Consider the following 18,352-nt stretch of genomic DNA (forward strand, 5'->3'; position numbering starts at 1 on the left):
AAGATGGATCTTCTCGAAAAGCAGGAAAACTGACCTCAGAAATTCCATTGCTCTTGTGGTTTAGACATATTAACCTGTAGGGATGGGGAGAGGCCAATGAGCATCTTCTACAAACTATTTTAAGTGAAAGTTGCTTAGTCCTGTCTGACTCTTTGTGACCCCATGGACTACACAGTCCATGGAATTCTCCAGGCCAGAATACTGGAGTGGGTAGCTTTTCCCTTCTCCAGGGGATCTTCTCAACCCAGGAATCGAACCCAGGTCTCCCGTATTGCAGACTATTTTGGGTTGGCCAAAAACTTCATTTGGGTTTTTCTGTAAGATGGATATAAAAAACTGAATGAACTTTTTGGTTAACCCAATAACTCCTCAAAAACAATCAACAAGGAGTTTTCACCAATGAAGCTGGACCTGGTCAAATTCTTTCTTTCTTGAATGAAAGATACTAGTATCAGTAATCCAAGCTGTTCAGTACTCTTAAGTTCTAATCATTTAGATCTTGGCACACTAAAAAAAAAAGATATTTAATAAAAGTAAGTCAAATCAGACAATAATAGAATATCTCACACCAAAATGACATCAAATGTTTTTTATTGAACAAAAAAGATAGAACATGGAAGTTGAATTCACTGAGCAAAAGCAGCTCACCAGGTGAAGCTGCTATATTGTGTGCTAAATAATCTTATGAACTGAGTATACAGAATACATATAATATGTAAGTTATCTCAACAGCAAAGGAGAAGGTGTAGATTACAGTTTTGGAGGAAAAAATCTGGTCAAATGACAAATTTAGTTGCTCAAAATTTCTAGCCCTTGTCCACCTAAATTCAGTATGATTCTACATATGTGCATTCAGTATGTGCATACTGAATTCCCATTTTAACTGAAGCTGCTTTTGGGAAGAAATTTAAAAGTATTTATTTTTTTGCATTAATTTGACATTCTAGTCAATTTTTAAAAATTTCCTTTTTGACATATATGTGTGCATGTATTTATACACACCTAAAAACCCCCAAACCCTTGTTTACAAGTTGAGGGGTCATGCTGTATTTTTTTTAAATTAAGATTGGTGAATTTCAATGATTATTTCTCCTGTGCATCTAAGAAATTGGATGTGTTTTCAATGCACCCCCACAGACAGGTGGGCTGACAGATATGTCAAAAATACTTTATGGAAAGAGGCAGGTAGCTCATGCGAGTTGGCAACCTTTTGTCTGGTGTCTCCTGTTGGAACTGGCTGTCTCCCTTTAACATCTCACAGTCAAAGATGAAAGGAAAACTTTTCACTTTGAAGCCTAGTTAGCACAGTTGCACATTTACTATAATCCACCTTTTAACTTGGTTTATTGGGCTTTTCTAATGTAAGATGACAAACACCTTACATCCAGTACACAGCATCAAAAAGTACTGAAGAAACATCTTATAGACAATACTTTTTTTTTCTTGTATGTTAAATATCAGCTTCTATGGGATACATTTCCAGAATGGTTTGTTACCACTTTATAAACACTCGAAGCCAAACAAACAGCACAAAGAACATCAATGTCTTTTTTCCAATATTTGTATCAATTACTGGAGGATAATCCTAACATACACTACTTAAGGAGAGGGGGCAAAAGAAGAGAATCCATGACACACTGCAAAGATAGGACTACAGCATCTTAGTTGCAGGGACGATTTTACGGTGCAGAAAGAGGGGACTCTCTAGAAGGTGATGGTGTGGTTTCTTCAGGTGGAAAAACCGTGAGTGTGCAAGCTCGGATGCCACCCAGGGATTCTGGGAGATCAAACACCTTATGCCATTCATCTTTATCTGGATCATATTTCTGCACGATCTCTACCATACAACGATTATTCCACGAATACCCACCAACCACGTAGATTTTATTTTCAAAGACAGCAACCCCAACATCACTCTGCCCTCTTAACATAGCAGCAATTGGGGTCCACTGGTCAAGGATCGGTGAGTAGTATTCACAGCTTAGGACATCGTCATAATCACTGGTTCCTCTGAAGTGATTGCCGCCAATGACGTAGAGCCTTTCTCCCACAGTGCACATGCAATGCAGACCTCTGACAGTGGTCATCGGCGCCTTCTGGATCCATTTGTCAGTATCAGGGTCAAAGCACATGAGCTCCTTTTGGAAAGTGTCATGAGTAATTCCTCCTGAAGAATGAAAATTATAGGCGGGAGGTAAACAGATTAATATGAAAATGCAAAAGTTAACAGAAGGCTCTCTGTCACAGATGATTCACTTTTAGCCACATATTATGACATTTTAGAGTTTATCAAGTGTGTTCTTATACATGTCTGCCTGCTATAACTACTTTCTCTGGATTAAAAATAAAGAAAATAATATTTTCATCTCCTTAAAGAACAAAAGTGTAGCTTATATTATTGTAATGACTTTCTCAAACAGAGACCCAAGGGATTTAAGAGGCTTTACAGAACGAAAATATATTTTGGCTACTTTTTGAGTTGAGTTTACAGTAAATCCCAGCTACAAAGTATCATTCACTCCTGCTGCTCTTTAAATGCTAGGTGTTCCCTTCCTCATTTGTCAAATAAGAATGGCCACTCTAGTTCTCGAGTTAGGATTTTGATTATGAATTGAAATAAATAACTGCTTTGGAAAAGTCGAAAGTGTTATGCAACTATACAGGCTTATACGAATATTCAGAACTGTTTTTGTAGACCTTAGGGTGAGGATGGGTAATGTCCTCTCTTAAAAAGGTAAAGAATTAGAATGCTGAATATACCTGTAATTTTGTATGTACAGTGATTCACTGCTGATCTATTGAGTCCATATCATCTACAAAACATATTTTTAGATCACATTTCAATCAGTCTGTACAATGAAAATATCAAACTATGTGTTCTGCAGCTTAGGGAGAAAACTAAACTAAGCTTCAGCCACATCATTCAAAAGTCTACTATCTGGGGGCCAGATGGCCATCACTAGGTAGTTGGGTTTTTTTTTCTGCTTTTCTATATTTTTTTCTGTACTTCACTGAGTTCCCAGCAAGCAAAACAGTGCTCTTTGGTTTGAAAATCAGCTGTGGTTTCCAGCATACTCTTGACTGGGAAGGTCATTTGTGCAATATATGCTAGTTATGCCAAATCACCACTAGAACAATTCGAATGTCATTTCTTCCCACCAGAGGACTTGCAGCTCTCATTATAATAGCATAGCAGCCATACACATAAAATAGGTAGATGGCATAAATCCTTGATTAGTGGAACATATGATTTCCTAGAAAGCTCTTTCAATATAAGGTGTCCCATAGTTTGCTCATAAATTTCACACCAGAAACCTGCCAATCACACACTAAAGGTCTTTCACTGATCCTTCTTGATTACAGATTTCATTAAGGCAGCGTTCAGAGACTCAGACCACAAACATCACCTTAATGCCTTTGTTCTCTAATAATGTAGCTGCTGGCTTGGCACTGGCCGACCTTCAAAACAGGGAAAATTGTCAGAGGTAGACTCTGTCAGGGCCAAGTGGTAAGAACCTAACAGAGTCAAGTCTAAATACCGGAAGTGAACGTTACATTAAAATAGGACTCGTTTCTACATTCTACATAAGGATGATTTTAACACTAACAGTTTGTGCTACTGTGACACTGAGCCAACTGTAGTCTTTTCAGAATTTTTTATTAGAAAAATACATGTGAATGTGGCCAAAATACAGGTAATCAGCACAGAATTATTTCTGCAATGACACCACAGTAGAGCCTACTATAATACTCAGGACAAGAGAAACATGTTATGGGTTGCACTAAATTAGGTCTTCCCTACTTGCTCAGTCAGTAAAGCATCTGCCTGCAATTCGGGAGACCTGGGTTCAATTCCTGGGTCGGGAAGATCCCCTGGAGAAGGAAATGGCAACCCACTCCAGTATTATCGCCTGGAGAATTCCATGGACAGAGGAGCCTGGTGGGCCCCAGTCCATGGGGTTGCAAAGAGTCAGACACGACTGAATGACTAACACAAATGAGAGAATGAACATTATTATGCATTATATGTATATTGGAAGCAAGTTTTATGTACAGTAGAGCTTACGTGTTATATAATGATATATTTCCTCATGGAGTTTAGCTGAATTCTAAATAGAAATGAATTAATGGTTGTTATAGAGACTATGAATGGTGGTTATTAGAGTATTAGACTATGGACTAAGGGGGCTGAAAGGCAAGTTGGAGAAGCTGAAAGCTTTCCAATTTCTTCTAAGTATTACAGTAGAATTGGTTGGCTCCTAGTCTTATAAAATACCAGAGGCATTTACATACAAATGTACACAAAAATACATTCTAAAACCTACAATTATATTTTGATTATCCATTTCCTGGATTATTAACATTATACGGAAAGATGGCAACATAGCTAAAAATCTATGTATTATATGGATTGCATTTGCAATTATTTACCTGATATATACATTACGCCTCCATACACAGTTCCAGCATGGCCATAGTGGGGCTCACTCATTTTGGCAACGTAGGTCCATTCGTTTGTTCTTGGATTGTAACATTCTACTGTAGCTGTTGTTTAAAAAATAACAAAGAAGAATGAATAGATTTTAAAATATGATTTATAATCTCAAATTTAGCAATAAATTATTTTTCCCTTAGGTGGAACAAAAATAATACTCTTATAACTGAAATATTTCTATTTAGGTATGAGATATTCTTGGGGGTCAAATATTAATTATTGAGATTTTGCAATTAATACGAATTGTTAATATATTGAGACATGTTACATCAGACTAGGTATTTAATGTAATAATATAACACACTTCTGTCACTGCAGAAATCACTAGACTTTCTTTTCTTCTAGGATCTTGTTACATCTTTATAATTTGATACTTCTCCCATTTCTTTGCTCTAAATATGTGGGAAGAAAAGATGAACAAAATTACAAGGAAGAAAAACACTTAGATTCTATATGATACACCATATAGGAAATAAAGGTTAACAGATATGAAGCAAAAGTTTAAGTTGATAATGGAATTATGCACACTGCCTGGTGTACGTTTTGATGCCTATTGCTCATTTCATATCAAGACTACAAAATTGACACTGACAATAATTTTTCAGTCTTTATGCATTAAAGCCAATAGTTTACCACTGCAGCCAGTACTGCTCTTAACTCGAAGATGACTGGCAGCATAATAAAATTTTTATTAGGGGTACTTCCTCTCAGCAATAAATTTTCATCCTTAACACAGAGTATTTGAGAAGTGACCTCAACTTATTTAACTATCAATCTGTTATAACATCAAGACTAGAACCAATGACAGTCTAGACAGATAGAAAATGTAATCTTTTTTAAAAAGCAGAATAGGGATGTTAGGAGGTCTCTGGTCCACAGCACGAAATTAGGTTTGACTTGAAAAGTTTATACTATTTATTGCAGACGCTGCCACTTGTTAACCCAACTGCTTGTCTCCACTAACCCTGCTTTTTTCTTACTAAGAGAACCACACACTGCTCAGGAAAGCACTGTGCCAAACTCAAAATAAAATTCAAATCTGCAGGTTCCTGCAGGTCCTGTGAAGCTGGAATTGATGGCATGACATATTTGTAGGCAATGGAATGCTAGCAGGAGAATACAGAATGGGGCTATTTGATCAAGTCACTGGAATAAAACTTGGCTGCTGCTGCTGCTAAGTCGCTTCAGTCGTGTCTGACTCTGTGCGACCCCAGAGACGACAGCCCACCAGGCTCCCCAGTCCCTGGGATCCTCCAGGCAAGAACACTGGAGTGGGTTGCTATTTCCTTCTCCAATGCAGGAAAGTGAAAAGTGAAAGTGAAGTCGCTCAGTCGTGTCCAACTCCTAGCGACCCCCTGGATGGCAGCCCACCAGGCTCCTCCGTCCATGGGATTCTCCAGGCAACAGTACTTGAGTGGGGTGCCATGCAGCAAAATGCAATCCTAATTGATAAGTCATCCTTTGAACAGGTTTTCCTATTTAAAAAATAATAGTACTGTGAGAACAGGCAAAACTAGAGACAGATTGAAGAGATTAATTTTCTCTTTTCAATAATTTCATCAAATTCACTACACAAACTATTTACTTCTCCTTTAACAAAACCTATATTATACCACTTCTTATATCCCATTACTGATTTCCTTTTCTACTTCAGTTTTGAATTTTCAGTCTTATTTCAAAGGTTTTTACTATTCTTTTCTTTAAAAAAAAAAAAAACCTCTTGTTAGTTTTGTTCATTGCTTTGGGCTTGGACCCTTACCAACTCTATTTTTTCTAAATCTTTTCATCAGGTAGCAACATTCTACAAAATCTTTCTCCAAAATAAGGACTATTGCCACAATGAATGACAAGCTAAAACTGCTCTAATACTGTTTGTGATTATTTTCAATCACTGGATGTCTCCTTGAGTGTTCAGTTCCATTTGCCTTCAGCATGGCTTTCACCTAACTGACAAACAAAATCCTACTGAATATATAACAGTAGCATCCTCTTTACACTTATAGTGAATCTACTATATTGACTGGCATCAGCAAAGTAGTTAATAGTAGGGTTTTATTTGACAAAGGAATATAATCTAATCACACATCCTATCAGTAAAAGGGTTTTAATGACTTCTGGACATCATCTTTTCCATCTATTTGATGTCAAAGGATAGGTTTTTATTATAGTTTCATGCTTTTCTTAATGAATTCTGTCTTGAACTTTGAAATTTCTAGACTGTTACAGTCTTTCCTTATGTCTAATTCAATCTATTTTGAAGTAGTTTCCATTAGTTTCCTCTTATTTTTTAAAGGGGAGCTAGAAGTTGAATAGCTATTCACTCTTCATGATTATTAAAATCTTTCCATGTAGAAAGATAATAATATTAATCCTTCCAGGGGGTTAACTGCATTTTGGGGGGGGGGGTAATCGGGGTTATAAGAATCCATCTATAATTTCTCGTATAGGAGCCCTTTAAGGGTAAGACAGTTATTAAGCACCAATAACACAACAAGTATATAAGAATTCACTATCCCTAAATTGCCTTAGTCTCTGTGGGGTCTCTGGGTCCTAATGCATACAAGGTATGTCTAGCCCTCTGAGCATCTCTTGCAGGTATGGGGTTTGATTCTAAATGCAATTTCGCCCCTCCTACTGTCTTGCTGGGGCTTCTCCTTTGTTCAGACTTAAATTGAAGAAAGTAGGGAAAACCACTAGACCATTCAGGTATGACCTAAATCAAATCCCTTACGATTATACAGTGGAAGTGACAAATAGATTCAAGGGATTAGATCTGATAAACAGAGTGCCTGAAGAACTATGGACGGAGGTTCGTGACATTGTACAGGAGGCAGTGATCAAGATCATCCCCAAGAAAAAGAAATGCAAAAAGGCAAAATGGTTGTCTGAGGAGGCCTTATTAATAGCTATGAAAAGAAGAGAAGCAAAACTTAAAGGGGAAAAGGAAAGATATACCCATCTGAATGCAGAGTTTCAAACAACAGAGAGATAAGAAAGCCATCCTCAGTGATCAAAGCAAAGAAATAGAGGGAAACAGTAGAATGGGAAAGACGAGAGAGCTCCTCAAGAAAATTAGAGATACCAAGGGAACTTTTCATGCAAAGACAGGCACAATGATGGACAGAAATAGTATATACCTAAACAGAAGCAGAAGATATTAAGAAGAGGTGGCAAGAATACACAGAAGAACTATACAAAAAAGATCTTCATCACCCAGATAATCATGATGGTGTGATCACTCACCTAGAGCCAGACATGCTGGAATGTGAAGATAAGTGGGCCTTAGAAAGCATCACTGCAAACAAAGCTAGTGGAGGTGATGAAATTCCAGCTCAGCTATTTCAAGTCCTAAAAGATGATGCTGTGAAAGTGCTGCACTCAGTATGACAGCAAATTTGGAAAACTCAGCAGTGGCCACAGGACTGGAAAAGGTCAGTTTTCATTCCAATCCTAAAGAAAGGCAATGCCAAAGAATGCTTAAACTACTGCACAACTGCACTCATCTCACATGCCAGCTAAATAATGCTCAAAAATTCTCCAAGCCAGGCTTCAACAGTATGATACAAGAGAACTTTCAGATGTTCAAGCTGGATTTAGAAAATGCAGAGAAACCAGAGATCAAATTGCCAACATCCATTGGATCAAAAGCAAGAGAGTTCCAGAAAAACATCTACTTCTGCTTTATTGACTATTCCAAAGCCTTTGACTGTGGATCAGAACAAACTGTGGAAAATTCTGAAAGAGATGGGAATACCAGACCACCTGACCTGCCTCTTGAGAAATCTGTATGCAGGTCAAGAAGCACCAGTTAGAACTGGGCATGGAACAACAGACTGGTTTCAAATCAGGAAAGGAGTACATCAAGGCTGTATATTATCGCCCTGCTTATTTAACTTATATGCAGAGTACATCATGAGAAATGCCAGGCTGGATGAAGCAAAAACTGGAATAAAGATTGCCGGGAGAAATATCAATAACCTCGGATATGCAGAAGACACCACCTTTATTGCAGAAAGCGAAGAACTAAAGAGCCTCTTGATGAAAGTGAAAGAGGAGAGTAAAAAAGTTGGCTTAAAGCTCAACATTCAGAAAACGAAGGTCATGGCATCCAGTCCCATCACTTCATGGCAAATAGATGGGGAAACAGTGGAAACAGTGGCTGACTTTATTTTTCTGGGCTCCAAAATCACTGCAGATGGTGATTACAGCCATGAAATTAAAAGACACTCCTTGGAAGAAAAGTTATGACCAAACTAGACAGCATATTCAAAAGCAGAGACATTACTTTGCCAACAAAGGTCTGTCTAGTCAAGACTATTGTTTTTCCAGTGGTCATGTATGGATGTGAGAGTTGGACTGTGAAGAAAGCTGAGCGCCGAAGAACGGATGCTTTTGAACTGTGGTGTTGGAGAAGACTCTTGAGAGTCCCTTGGATCCCTTGGTTATCCCCTAACCCATCCCCTTTAGCTTTTCCCATCTTTTAATCCTTATTGTCAACCTTTGGCTTTCTCCAGGTAGGATTGTTATTGCCATTAGTAAAATCAATATATTGTTTTAAAATAGAATAGATATAATTAACAAGTATATATTCATATCCTTATTTCTATTTTCCATATTTACAAAGCAACAAGATGTTAGGATCAACCACATTGAGCGGGGAGGGGACAAGGGATGAGCAAGCAAGGAGCTGGAGCCACAAAGCAGTGAGTCCATCACAGTCTATGACAGGTGGGAATGGTAATGAGGTAATTGGGAAAATCTAGAACAGGGAACGGAGAAGGCAATGGCACCCCACTCCAGTACTCTTGCTTGGAAAACCCCATGGATGGAGGAAACTGGTAGGCCGCAGTCCATGGGGTCGCTAAGAGTTGGACATGACTGAACGACTTCACTTTCACTTTTCACTTTCATGCATTGGAGAAGGAAAAGGCAAACCACTCCAGTGTTCTTGCCTGGAGAATCCCAGGGACAGGGGAGCCTGGTGGGCTATCGTCTATGGGGTCGCACAGAGTTGGACACGACTGCAGTGACTTAGCAGTAGCAGCAGCAGAACAGGGAAGGTCAGGCAAACTACAGCCTGTAAGCCAAATCCAGTATGTCATCTCCTTTTGTATGTCCCATAAGATAAAAACACGAATTGATCTCACATTTTTAAACAGCTTGAAAAAAATCAAAGAAAAATATTTTGTGTAATATGAAAATTATATGGGATTCAAATTTCTGTGTTCATATACAAAACTTTATTGGAATATAACTTCACTCTTTTGTTTATAAACAAACTGTCTATACTTGCTTTCACAATACAATGGCAGAGCTGATTAGTTGTGACAGAGATCCTATAGCCTGGAAAATCAACAAGATTTCCTTCTTGGCACTGTATTGTCTATTCTAGAGAATCATCTTCAGTAGTCTGGTGACCTGGTATGTAAATTAGAGATCCTCTCTAATTTAAGAAATTCAGTTTAGGTTGGATGTTTCACATATCTCAGGGATTCTGATTTTCTCAGGTGATTACACTGGAGTTCAGAATTTACTTGTTCTTTGATATTAGGAAAGAGATTAGCCCTGAAGAAAATTATTTGCATATTGAGGGCTCTCAAAAAGCAGGGATGGTCTCTAGAATTGTAGAGTGCCAGTTAGTAATATGTCACTTCATAAAGAAACTGCAAATCTATTAAGGGATATGGAGGCATCTGATAAATTTCAGTAGTTTTATTGTATATTTATTTGGAAAAATTTAATACAGGGTTACTTCATTATTTGGAACTCTGACTTATTAATATTTAACTGCAGTGAAAGATACCTTAGCTGTCATGTTTCTCCTCAATACAGAAAACTTCAGTGGAAGATTGATTTCTTATATGATGCAATTTTGAAAGATACCAGAAATAACTGACTCCTTTTTCTCTTAAGTGACAGCTACTCTAAGCTTTCCCCAGTTTTCCACTGTACCCGATGTCAAAAGAAAGTAGCATTTCTAAGGAATTATATTTTAGCAATAAATCAGGCTCTCACACACAGACACTAATATTATTGTTTGATGTACTATGGGCTTGGGTCCATACACTCCATGGAAAGATTTTAAAAGGGCAAATCCACTTAAATGATCTAAAATGTCTTGTAGATGCTGCCACTGTCTTCTTTTCATCATTATATAGAGGCAGTGATTATTGTGTATATAAAGAATAAATGATGTACTGATACTAATGAACCGGTTAAACTGTGAAATGATTTTCCTATCAATCCGTTTTTCCTGACACCCATTCGTATCCCCTTCTCTATTTACACTGACATATGAATATGTCAACATAATCAGTTAAGGTGGAAATATTAAGTTATCACAACAGATGTTAGAGTGGAGTGGAGGGAGGGGCTTTCCATTAAAAACCACTTACAGAGCAGGATTGAAGGCAAAAGGAGAAGGGGGCGGCAGAGGATGAGATGGTTGGATGGCATCACTGACTCAATGGACATGAGTTTGAGCAAGCTCCGGGAGATGGTGAAGGACAGGGAAGCCTGGCATGCTGCAGTCCATGGGGTCGCAAAGAGTCAGACACGACTGAGCAACTGAACAACAACAACGGAGCAGGAGAACACATTGATAATGTTTCTCTGGACGTGTTACACTGGCTTTGCTCACCTCAGCAATACAGAATGTGACGAGATATGTCTGTCTACTTCTTACTTCCATGTGGGTATAAAATAGGGGGAACTCAAAGGTGTGGGGTGAGTCAGAAAAAAAAATATGAAGCTTCTTGCTACTTGGTTTTATGTAATGGCACTTTAGGGCCTGAAGATTCTCCTGGAATCAAGACTCTCAACTGAAGTGTACTTAATAAGTCACATGATTTTTTTAAAAAAACTTCCCATATATTTTAACCTAAAATATGTACCATAGGGACTTCCCTGGTGATGCAGAGGTTAAGCCTCTGCGTTCCCAATGCAGGAGTCATGGATTTGATCCCTGGTCAGGGAACTCAGATTTTATATACTGTGTGGCACAGCCAAAAACAATTAAAACAATATGTAACACAGAATGGATTTGCTGGGTATGTTAATTTTAAGGGAAGCAATCCTTTTCTACAAAAGTTTAGTCACTTCTAGATTCTAGGAGATAATTTCTTCAAAGGAAAAGAAATACTAAGTAGTTGGCCTCTATGGAATTATAGTTGTCTTTTGATAATGAGGGTTTGTATCTATAGTATAATCATACATTCCTTTATGAAAATGCAGTCGATGAATTAAGATAAAAGTGGACCTATATTTATCATCTAGAGTGGAGAGTATTCTTTTTAGAACATGTAAATCATTATCCTTAGGTTTAAGCTCTGGGTGATTGTGGTTTAAGTATAGTCGAAGAGTAATAAATTTAGGACTCGCACATGAAAAGCATGATTCTCTTGTATCCTGTAACTTTCAAACTGAAACACAGAATACTGTTTTTAATAAGAGATGAAGGAGGTGATTTCTGAAGGGCAAGGAAGCCAGTCACTTGCCCAACAAGGTAGTCTACTTGTTCCCAATTGAGTATAATGTGGGAAGAACTCAAACTGGGTGAGGATTAAGTCAGAAGAAAGAAGCCTCTAGCACCTTAGTCTTATGTAATGACTCTCCTTGGCCTGAAGATGATAAATTCTCAGAAGAGTAAGGCCTCTAATTAATATTAGGAAAAATATATTGAAGACTTAATAGCTGCATATTAACAGGGGTGTGAAAAATCACCAAGCAAGCAGTGACTGAAAACTGGAGCAATTTCCTTAGAGAAAAGAAGTTTCAAAATGGCCACTGATTGAGGGGTTTGATGACCTATAAATTGTAAACTTGTAAAGATTATTTTATATAAGTGGTTTTTCTAAGAAAGTGCCAAGTCACCACTTGCCTCTTCTGCTTATTTTAAGATACCATAAATTTAAAAGAGTATACTAACATGTAAATAATGTGTGTGGGTTAACTGGGGAAAAGACAGCTCTACACGAAGGGCATTCACGTGTCAAGTGCTTTTAGAAGTCTGATTATTAAAATACACTGGGAGACTGTTTTATACATCTGTGTCTCTTTTGTTCTCTCACATACAGGGTTATTGTTACCGTCTTTGATGGTATGGGGAAGGAGGTGGGGGGGTTCAGGATGGAGAACACGTGTACATCTGGGGTGGATTCATGTTGGTGTATGGCAAAACCAATACAATATTGTAAAGTAATTAGCCTCCAATTAAAATAAACAAATTTAAATTAAAAAAAAAAGAAAATACACTGGAAAACCTGTCTGCTTCATGATTCTGAAAGCTAGCCCAACAATCTGGGAAGTCTGGCCTTAGAAGAAATATCATTGTGACAACAAAGGAAAAAAAAAAAACGTGGGTAGAAAACATCAGTAACATTAAGACCATGTCACTAACAAGAAAGAGCCTGATAAACTGAAAAGGATAAGAGCTGAGAGCAGATCTTTTTATTTCCAACAAATAGCTTATTTTCAAATCCACTAGACCACAGAGGATGAGATGGCTGAATGGCATCACCGACTCAATGGACATGAGTTTGGGTAAACTCCGGGAGTTGGTGATGGACAGGGAGGGCTGGCGTGCTGCAGTCCATGGGGTCGCAAAGAGTTGGACACGACTGAGTGACTGAACTGAACTGAGACCACTTTCTACTTTTTAGAATACTGAAGAAAAAGATTCTGATAATTACTCTGAATTTGTCCAGAGCCAATGCCAATATCTTAAACTTCCCCAGGCATATAGAGCCTAGAATACTGGCCAACTCCAAGGACTCTATTTAGAACAGAGAATAAAGGAAGATGGGTGAAAAAAAGACCAAACAATGATGGTAATGACAGATATGTAAAACCTGATATAAAATGAGATCTTCCTGACTTCTTTTTGGACAGCTACCTTACTCCAATTTTATCTAAAATAACAAAATTAGTGTTAATTTACATAGCCAAAGTATTGGTCTCTGTTATTGATCTACGATCAGTGACTGATTTTAGATTAAGAAGACCAAGAAGGGACCATCAAATAATCAAGTTTACCAGCTCAGTTTACATGAGAATGAGTTTTGAGACTAATAGTTATATATAATACTCATGGTAAATAAAGTCTGGATAATATTGAACTTTAAACATTTAGTAGATAAAGAAAATCATTTTACTGTGTGGCCTAGGATAGGTAACAGATTACATAAAAGGACCAACTATAGAAGTCAGTGCTCTGTAAGGAAGGATTTTAACCTGTTCACTGAAATATTCTGTGGGCTTTTAAAAATGGAAAATGAGGAAACATGTCAAAGTTCTGTCCAAGATTCCATTAGAATTTAAATTAGCAGAATATGCTTTTCAGTTAAACGTTTATGATGAAAATCATGATATTGCACCAGTAAAATGTTCTGCCGCATATTGATATATTTGTAGTGTGGCCAACAATATAGGCTCAGATAGTCTCTGACATTTTCTAAGAAAAACAGTTTAAAATAAAATTCTGGCTACATTTGTTGGTCTTTGATGTTATAAAACTGCTTATTTTATGATCTGACTAGAATCTGGGGGTAAAGAAATTAGTCTTTGTGCTTAATAGACATATACACACTTACGCAGTTCACCAGCTGCATTTCGTCCACCAACTGCATACAGGTATCCTTTGAGGGCACTGAGGTGGAAGAAGGTGCGCTTTTCATTTAGAGATGCAACTTGCATCCACTTATTGTATCGTGGATCAAATCTGAAGACTGTATCAACTGCCGTTTTTCCTTTTGTGTCATAATTGCTCTGTCCTCCAACGACATAGAGGAAATTTCCAATGACGGCAATGCCATGCTGGTACCTTGGGGCATCCATGGGGGCTAAGGACTTCCACTCGTGGGCCTTTTCATCATACATGCGCAATTCCTTGCTGACAACCAGCTGCTGCCTCAGCACTCCTCCTAGTGTAACCAAATGAGTGGTGTCAGACCGAATGGCAGTCCTGTCTGACTGCATCACTGGCTGCATATATGGCATCATTTGGTAATTGCTGGCTTCCAAAAGGAGATTCACACACGTATTGTCAGTTCTCATGAAATCCACGGTTTGCACGTAATTAATGAGCTCCTGCGGTGTCATTAGTGGAAATCGTATGTTCTTCATTAACTTTGCAGCAAAGTCCATCCGAGGCTCTTCCAGGCGTAGCCAGCGACAGGTAGCCTTAAAGAGCTCAAGTTCAGTGCAATGCTTAAGGCTATTACTGGAAAGCACGAAGGCAAGACGTTCAAAAGGGAGTTTCAAGAACTCCCCGGTGCTCAGCAATGCAGGAAAATTCTTCAAGACGAAACTGTTAACATATTTATCCACTTCTGTCAGATTGTAGGTGTTGGCAATCCGCCCAACTTCAACACAATTGTCTAAAGTGACCTATTAAGCCAATCCAAAAAAGAATAATAATTAAAACCCAACTACTTTCATGGCACTCATACCTGGATATATAAATACCTGCTCTAGAATAAGTAAATATGCTTTTTACTGTCCATATAGATGAAAATTAAGATTCTTTTCTCCATATATTAACTATTTAAAGAGAATTCACAAACCACCCTTACCTAATCCAATAGAAAGAAGACTAAAAGAAAATGCTTGTTCAGAGTCAGTAGATGGAAAGTTACTCTAAGAAACAATGGTATAACTTGACTATGGCCAACATAATTATTTTCTTTCTTCAAAAATGTGTCCTCGCCACTACCCTACAAATACTAAGAAAGTTCTGGCCAGATGGAAGTTCTGCAAAAATAGAAAGCTATTCTATAATGAATCATTTCAATTCACTTTTTGGTCATGATTCTTAAAAGCAACTCAGCTAGCAGATCCACAAACAGAAAAGCTCTAGTACCTGATCCCTAAATTTCTTTCATATCAACAGGGATCATTCATCACTATCATTCATTTTGATTCCTTCAGAAGTTATTGCTTATAGTGAAGATAATTTAATAGGGCCATTATTCCTAGGGTGAATTTATTTTCCATATTCTTTATGTAGAAATAGAAACAAGGGAATCACTTTCTTGGGGAATGGAATGGGTGTTTTTGCATCAAGTTATTCATGTAGTTTAGTTTCCAGTAAGTTTGCTGATGGCTGCACCACACTTTTCCTTAGCGATTCTCTTACTCTCGGCATACCCCAGCTCTGCCTGGAGTCCACGTTAGCCCCTCAGATCTCCCCAGCACAGAGCAAAATACAGCAAAAGCAAAAGTCATGAAAAGGAGAGAAGCTATGGAGAGGTCCATCTTTGGCAGGAAGTCTTTTCAATGTTCTAAGGGCTAATTAGTCAAAAGTGAAAAGTAGGAAAATCAAATCAGCAAATATGTAAAGCATAAATCACAAAAACAAGCCTGCCATACAAATCTCTTTGCGATTGTATGTGTGTGTGTGTGTGTACAAACACAGAGACAAGTCACAGGCAAAGGACTCAGGATTTTTTTGCTTAATTTTGTCAGGGTGTGTGTTCACAAATGTCACATAAAGCTCACAGGTGCCACTGTATTGTTAACTGACTGGCAGATGGTAAAGAGAAAATTGGCTAATCCTTCTATCATCTTGTTATTGAAAAGCTGAAATGAGATGAAAATCATGACTCCTCTGCATAAAGTCACAGCCCAGTTATGACATAATAGCACTGAAAGTTTGAAGGCCAACACATACACACACATGTTGCTATTTTCATAAATTATTACTCAAGAAGAATTTGAACTCTTTTAGGCACTGATTTGCTGCACAAAAATCATCAACAATTTAAAATTGTTGTTTTACTTGATACCTATGTATTTAAAAATACCTAAAATAAATTGTAACACAGGAGGACTAGGAAAAATAAATAAACAACTTATGGCCCTTTTCAAACACACAGTTTAATACTATTCGATAACTTGGTTAATAAAAAGTACACTTTAATCCACTTTTAGGGGTGGCAGGTTGGTGTCTGACACAAGTTTAAAGTTGCATAAATAAAGTTACAATTAATACCTCATTGCCCAAATCACCCCAGGTGGAAGGTATTCCTGTTTGGGGTAATAGACCTACTTTATGGGGTAAGACATAGTCCTTCCCCAAAGCAAGAGTAATTTTCATTTTTGAAGATGTTTGCTAATATGGATAAGCAAACATTGATGAAAGCACAAACATATTTCCTGAGTATGCAGATTCTTATCATCACTGATATGGTTGATTACAAAGAAAAAAATTAAAACAACAAAGACTATATTTTAAATGGGCAAAATAATAGCATTGGCTGTTAGTCACCAAAATTAATTCTAAATGTATAGCATATATAATGGAAGGAATGATGCTAAAGCTGAAACTCCAATACTTTGGCCACCTTATGTGAAGAGTTGACTCATTGGAAAAGACTCTGATGCTGGGAGGGATTGGGGGCAGGAGGAGAAGGGGATGACAGGGGATGAGATGGCTGGATGGCATCACTGACTCGGTGGACATGAGTCTGAGTAAACTTCGGGTGTTGGTGATGGACAGGGAGGCCTGGCACGCTGTGATTCATGGGGTCGCAAAGAGTCAGACACGACTGAGTAACTGAACTGGAACTGGAATATAAACCAAGATTAAAGATTAGAAACCAATCTGTGTAATTCAGAACTGGGATCAAGATATTCAGTTCCTTCCTCTTTTCCTTCTTCACTATCATTCAATAAGGAAACAGTTTTTTAAAACAACAGGATAAAAAAAAAAACTACATTGTATTTAAGGGCATTTTGAAAATCCCTTCTATATATCAGATATACAGATTCTTAGGACTGGGAAAACCTTGACAGATTGCCTAGCTAATATAGCTAGCTGCCTACTCTTTCCTTTAAAAAAAGATCACCAGAGAATGGTATTTCATAACCTTCTGAATAGTCATCTTCTTGATAGAAGTACTAAGTATTTTCTATAGCTCATGTACCATAGCTACCACACTGTGGGTATATAAAAAAGGTTAAATGCCATGATTATCAGCAATTTAAAAATTAAAGATGTGATGATAAATACAACTAAAAATAGAATATCTGCTGAATTAACACAGCAGATTACTAGAGTCTTATTAATTTTAAAATGAGACTCAGATAAGAAAATATGTAACAGGAAATTAATTATGAAGTGCATGCAATCAAAGCTAAAAAGTTAATTGTAGACTATAGGGACTGTAGAAGCACAGTGTAGAATAACAGTTAATATAAGCAGATCAAAAATGATGGAATTACAGTAAACAAGTTTTGGAAAAATACAGGATTATTCAATTATAGCTCATTGTAATCCATTCTCAGTCATGATTTTTAAAAGTGCTTCAGCTAGCATAGTCCCAAACATTTAACCTTAGACATTACAAAATAATGAATATGTGCAGTAACATAATATATAATGCAATTTAGGTACAGAATACATTTGAAAAATGTAAAATACGAATTTAAAGCTTATTTTAAAATACCTCATAAGCAGAAAGAACTCTAATTTCATCTGAATATATACCCTGGCCAAAATTCCAAACAAGAGTCGTTACAGAAGTTAAGCCAGGTAATTATATTAGAGTTTTAAAGGATAGAGAAGCAAAAAAGGACAAAATTTCTCAACTTCTTATGAGAACCAACAGCATTATTTTAAAAAACAATCAAGTACACATTTAAGTTTCCTTGATATAATTTTATAAATCATTCTACTGGTTAAAGTAGAACCTTCATGGTCATCCTAAAGGCAGTTCTAAGCATCATGATTTTCAATTTTCATTAACATACTGGTACTCATTGCTGCAATATTAAGTTGTTTGAATCACACCTGATGTACCTAATGCTGTGATTAACATAATTTGATATTTTAATGACAGGTTTCATCAGTAATCTGTG

At 37.2% G+C, this 18,352-nt stretch overlaps 1 protein-coding gene across 5 annotated transcripts in view; it reads right to left on the reverse strand.

The window, feature by feature from the left end:
* Positions 1 to 574: 574 nt before the first annotated feature.
* KLHL13 (kelch like family member 13) overlaps positions 575 to 18,352 on the reverse strand; it is a 201,033-nt gene continuing 183,255 nt past the window's right edge. For 3 of the 5 annotated variants that reach the window (XM_040265131.1, XM_040265129.1, XM_040265130.1), the window contains 3 exons: positions 14,086 to 14,881; positions 4,432 to 4,545; positions 1,060 to 2,167 (listed from right to left, as the gene is read on the reverse strand). In XM_040265131.1, the coding sequence (XP_040121065.1) occupies positions 1,680 to 2,167; positions 4,432 to 4,545; positions 14,086 to 14,881 (1,398 nt within the window). In that variant the 3' untranslated portion in view covers positions 1,060 to 1,679. Of the gene's footprint in view, positions 2,168 to 4,431; positions 4,546 to 14,085; positions 14,882 to 18,352 lie in introns of all 5 variants that reach the window. The other 2 variants (XM_040265128.1, XM_040265132.1) reach the window with 1 other exon arrangement.

This window comes from Oryx dammah, unplaced genomic scaffold (genome assembly GCF_014754425.2).
Source record: "Oryx dammah isolate SB20612 unplaced genomic scaffold, SCBI_Odam_1.1 HiC_scaffold_23, whole genome shotgun sequence".
Classification (NCBI taxonomy): Eukaryota; Metazoa; Chordata; class Mammalia; order Artiodactyla; family Bovidae; genus Oryx; species Oryx dammah.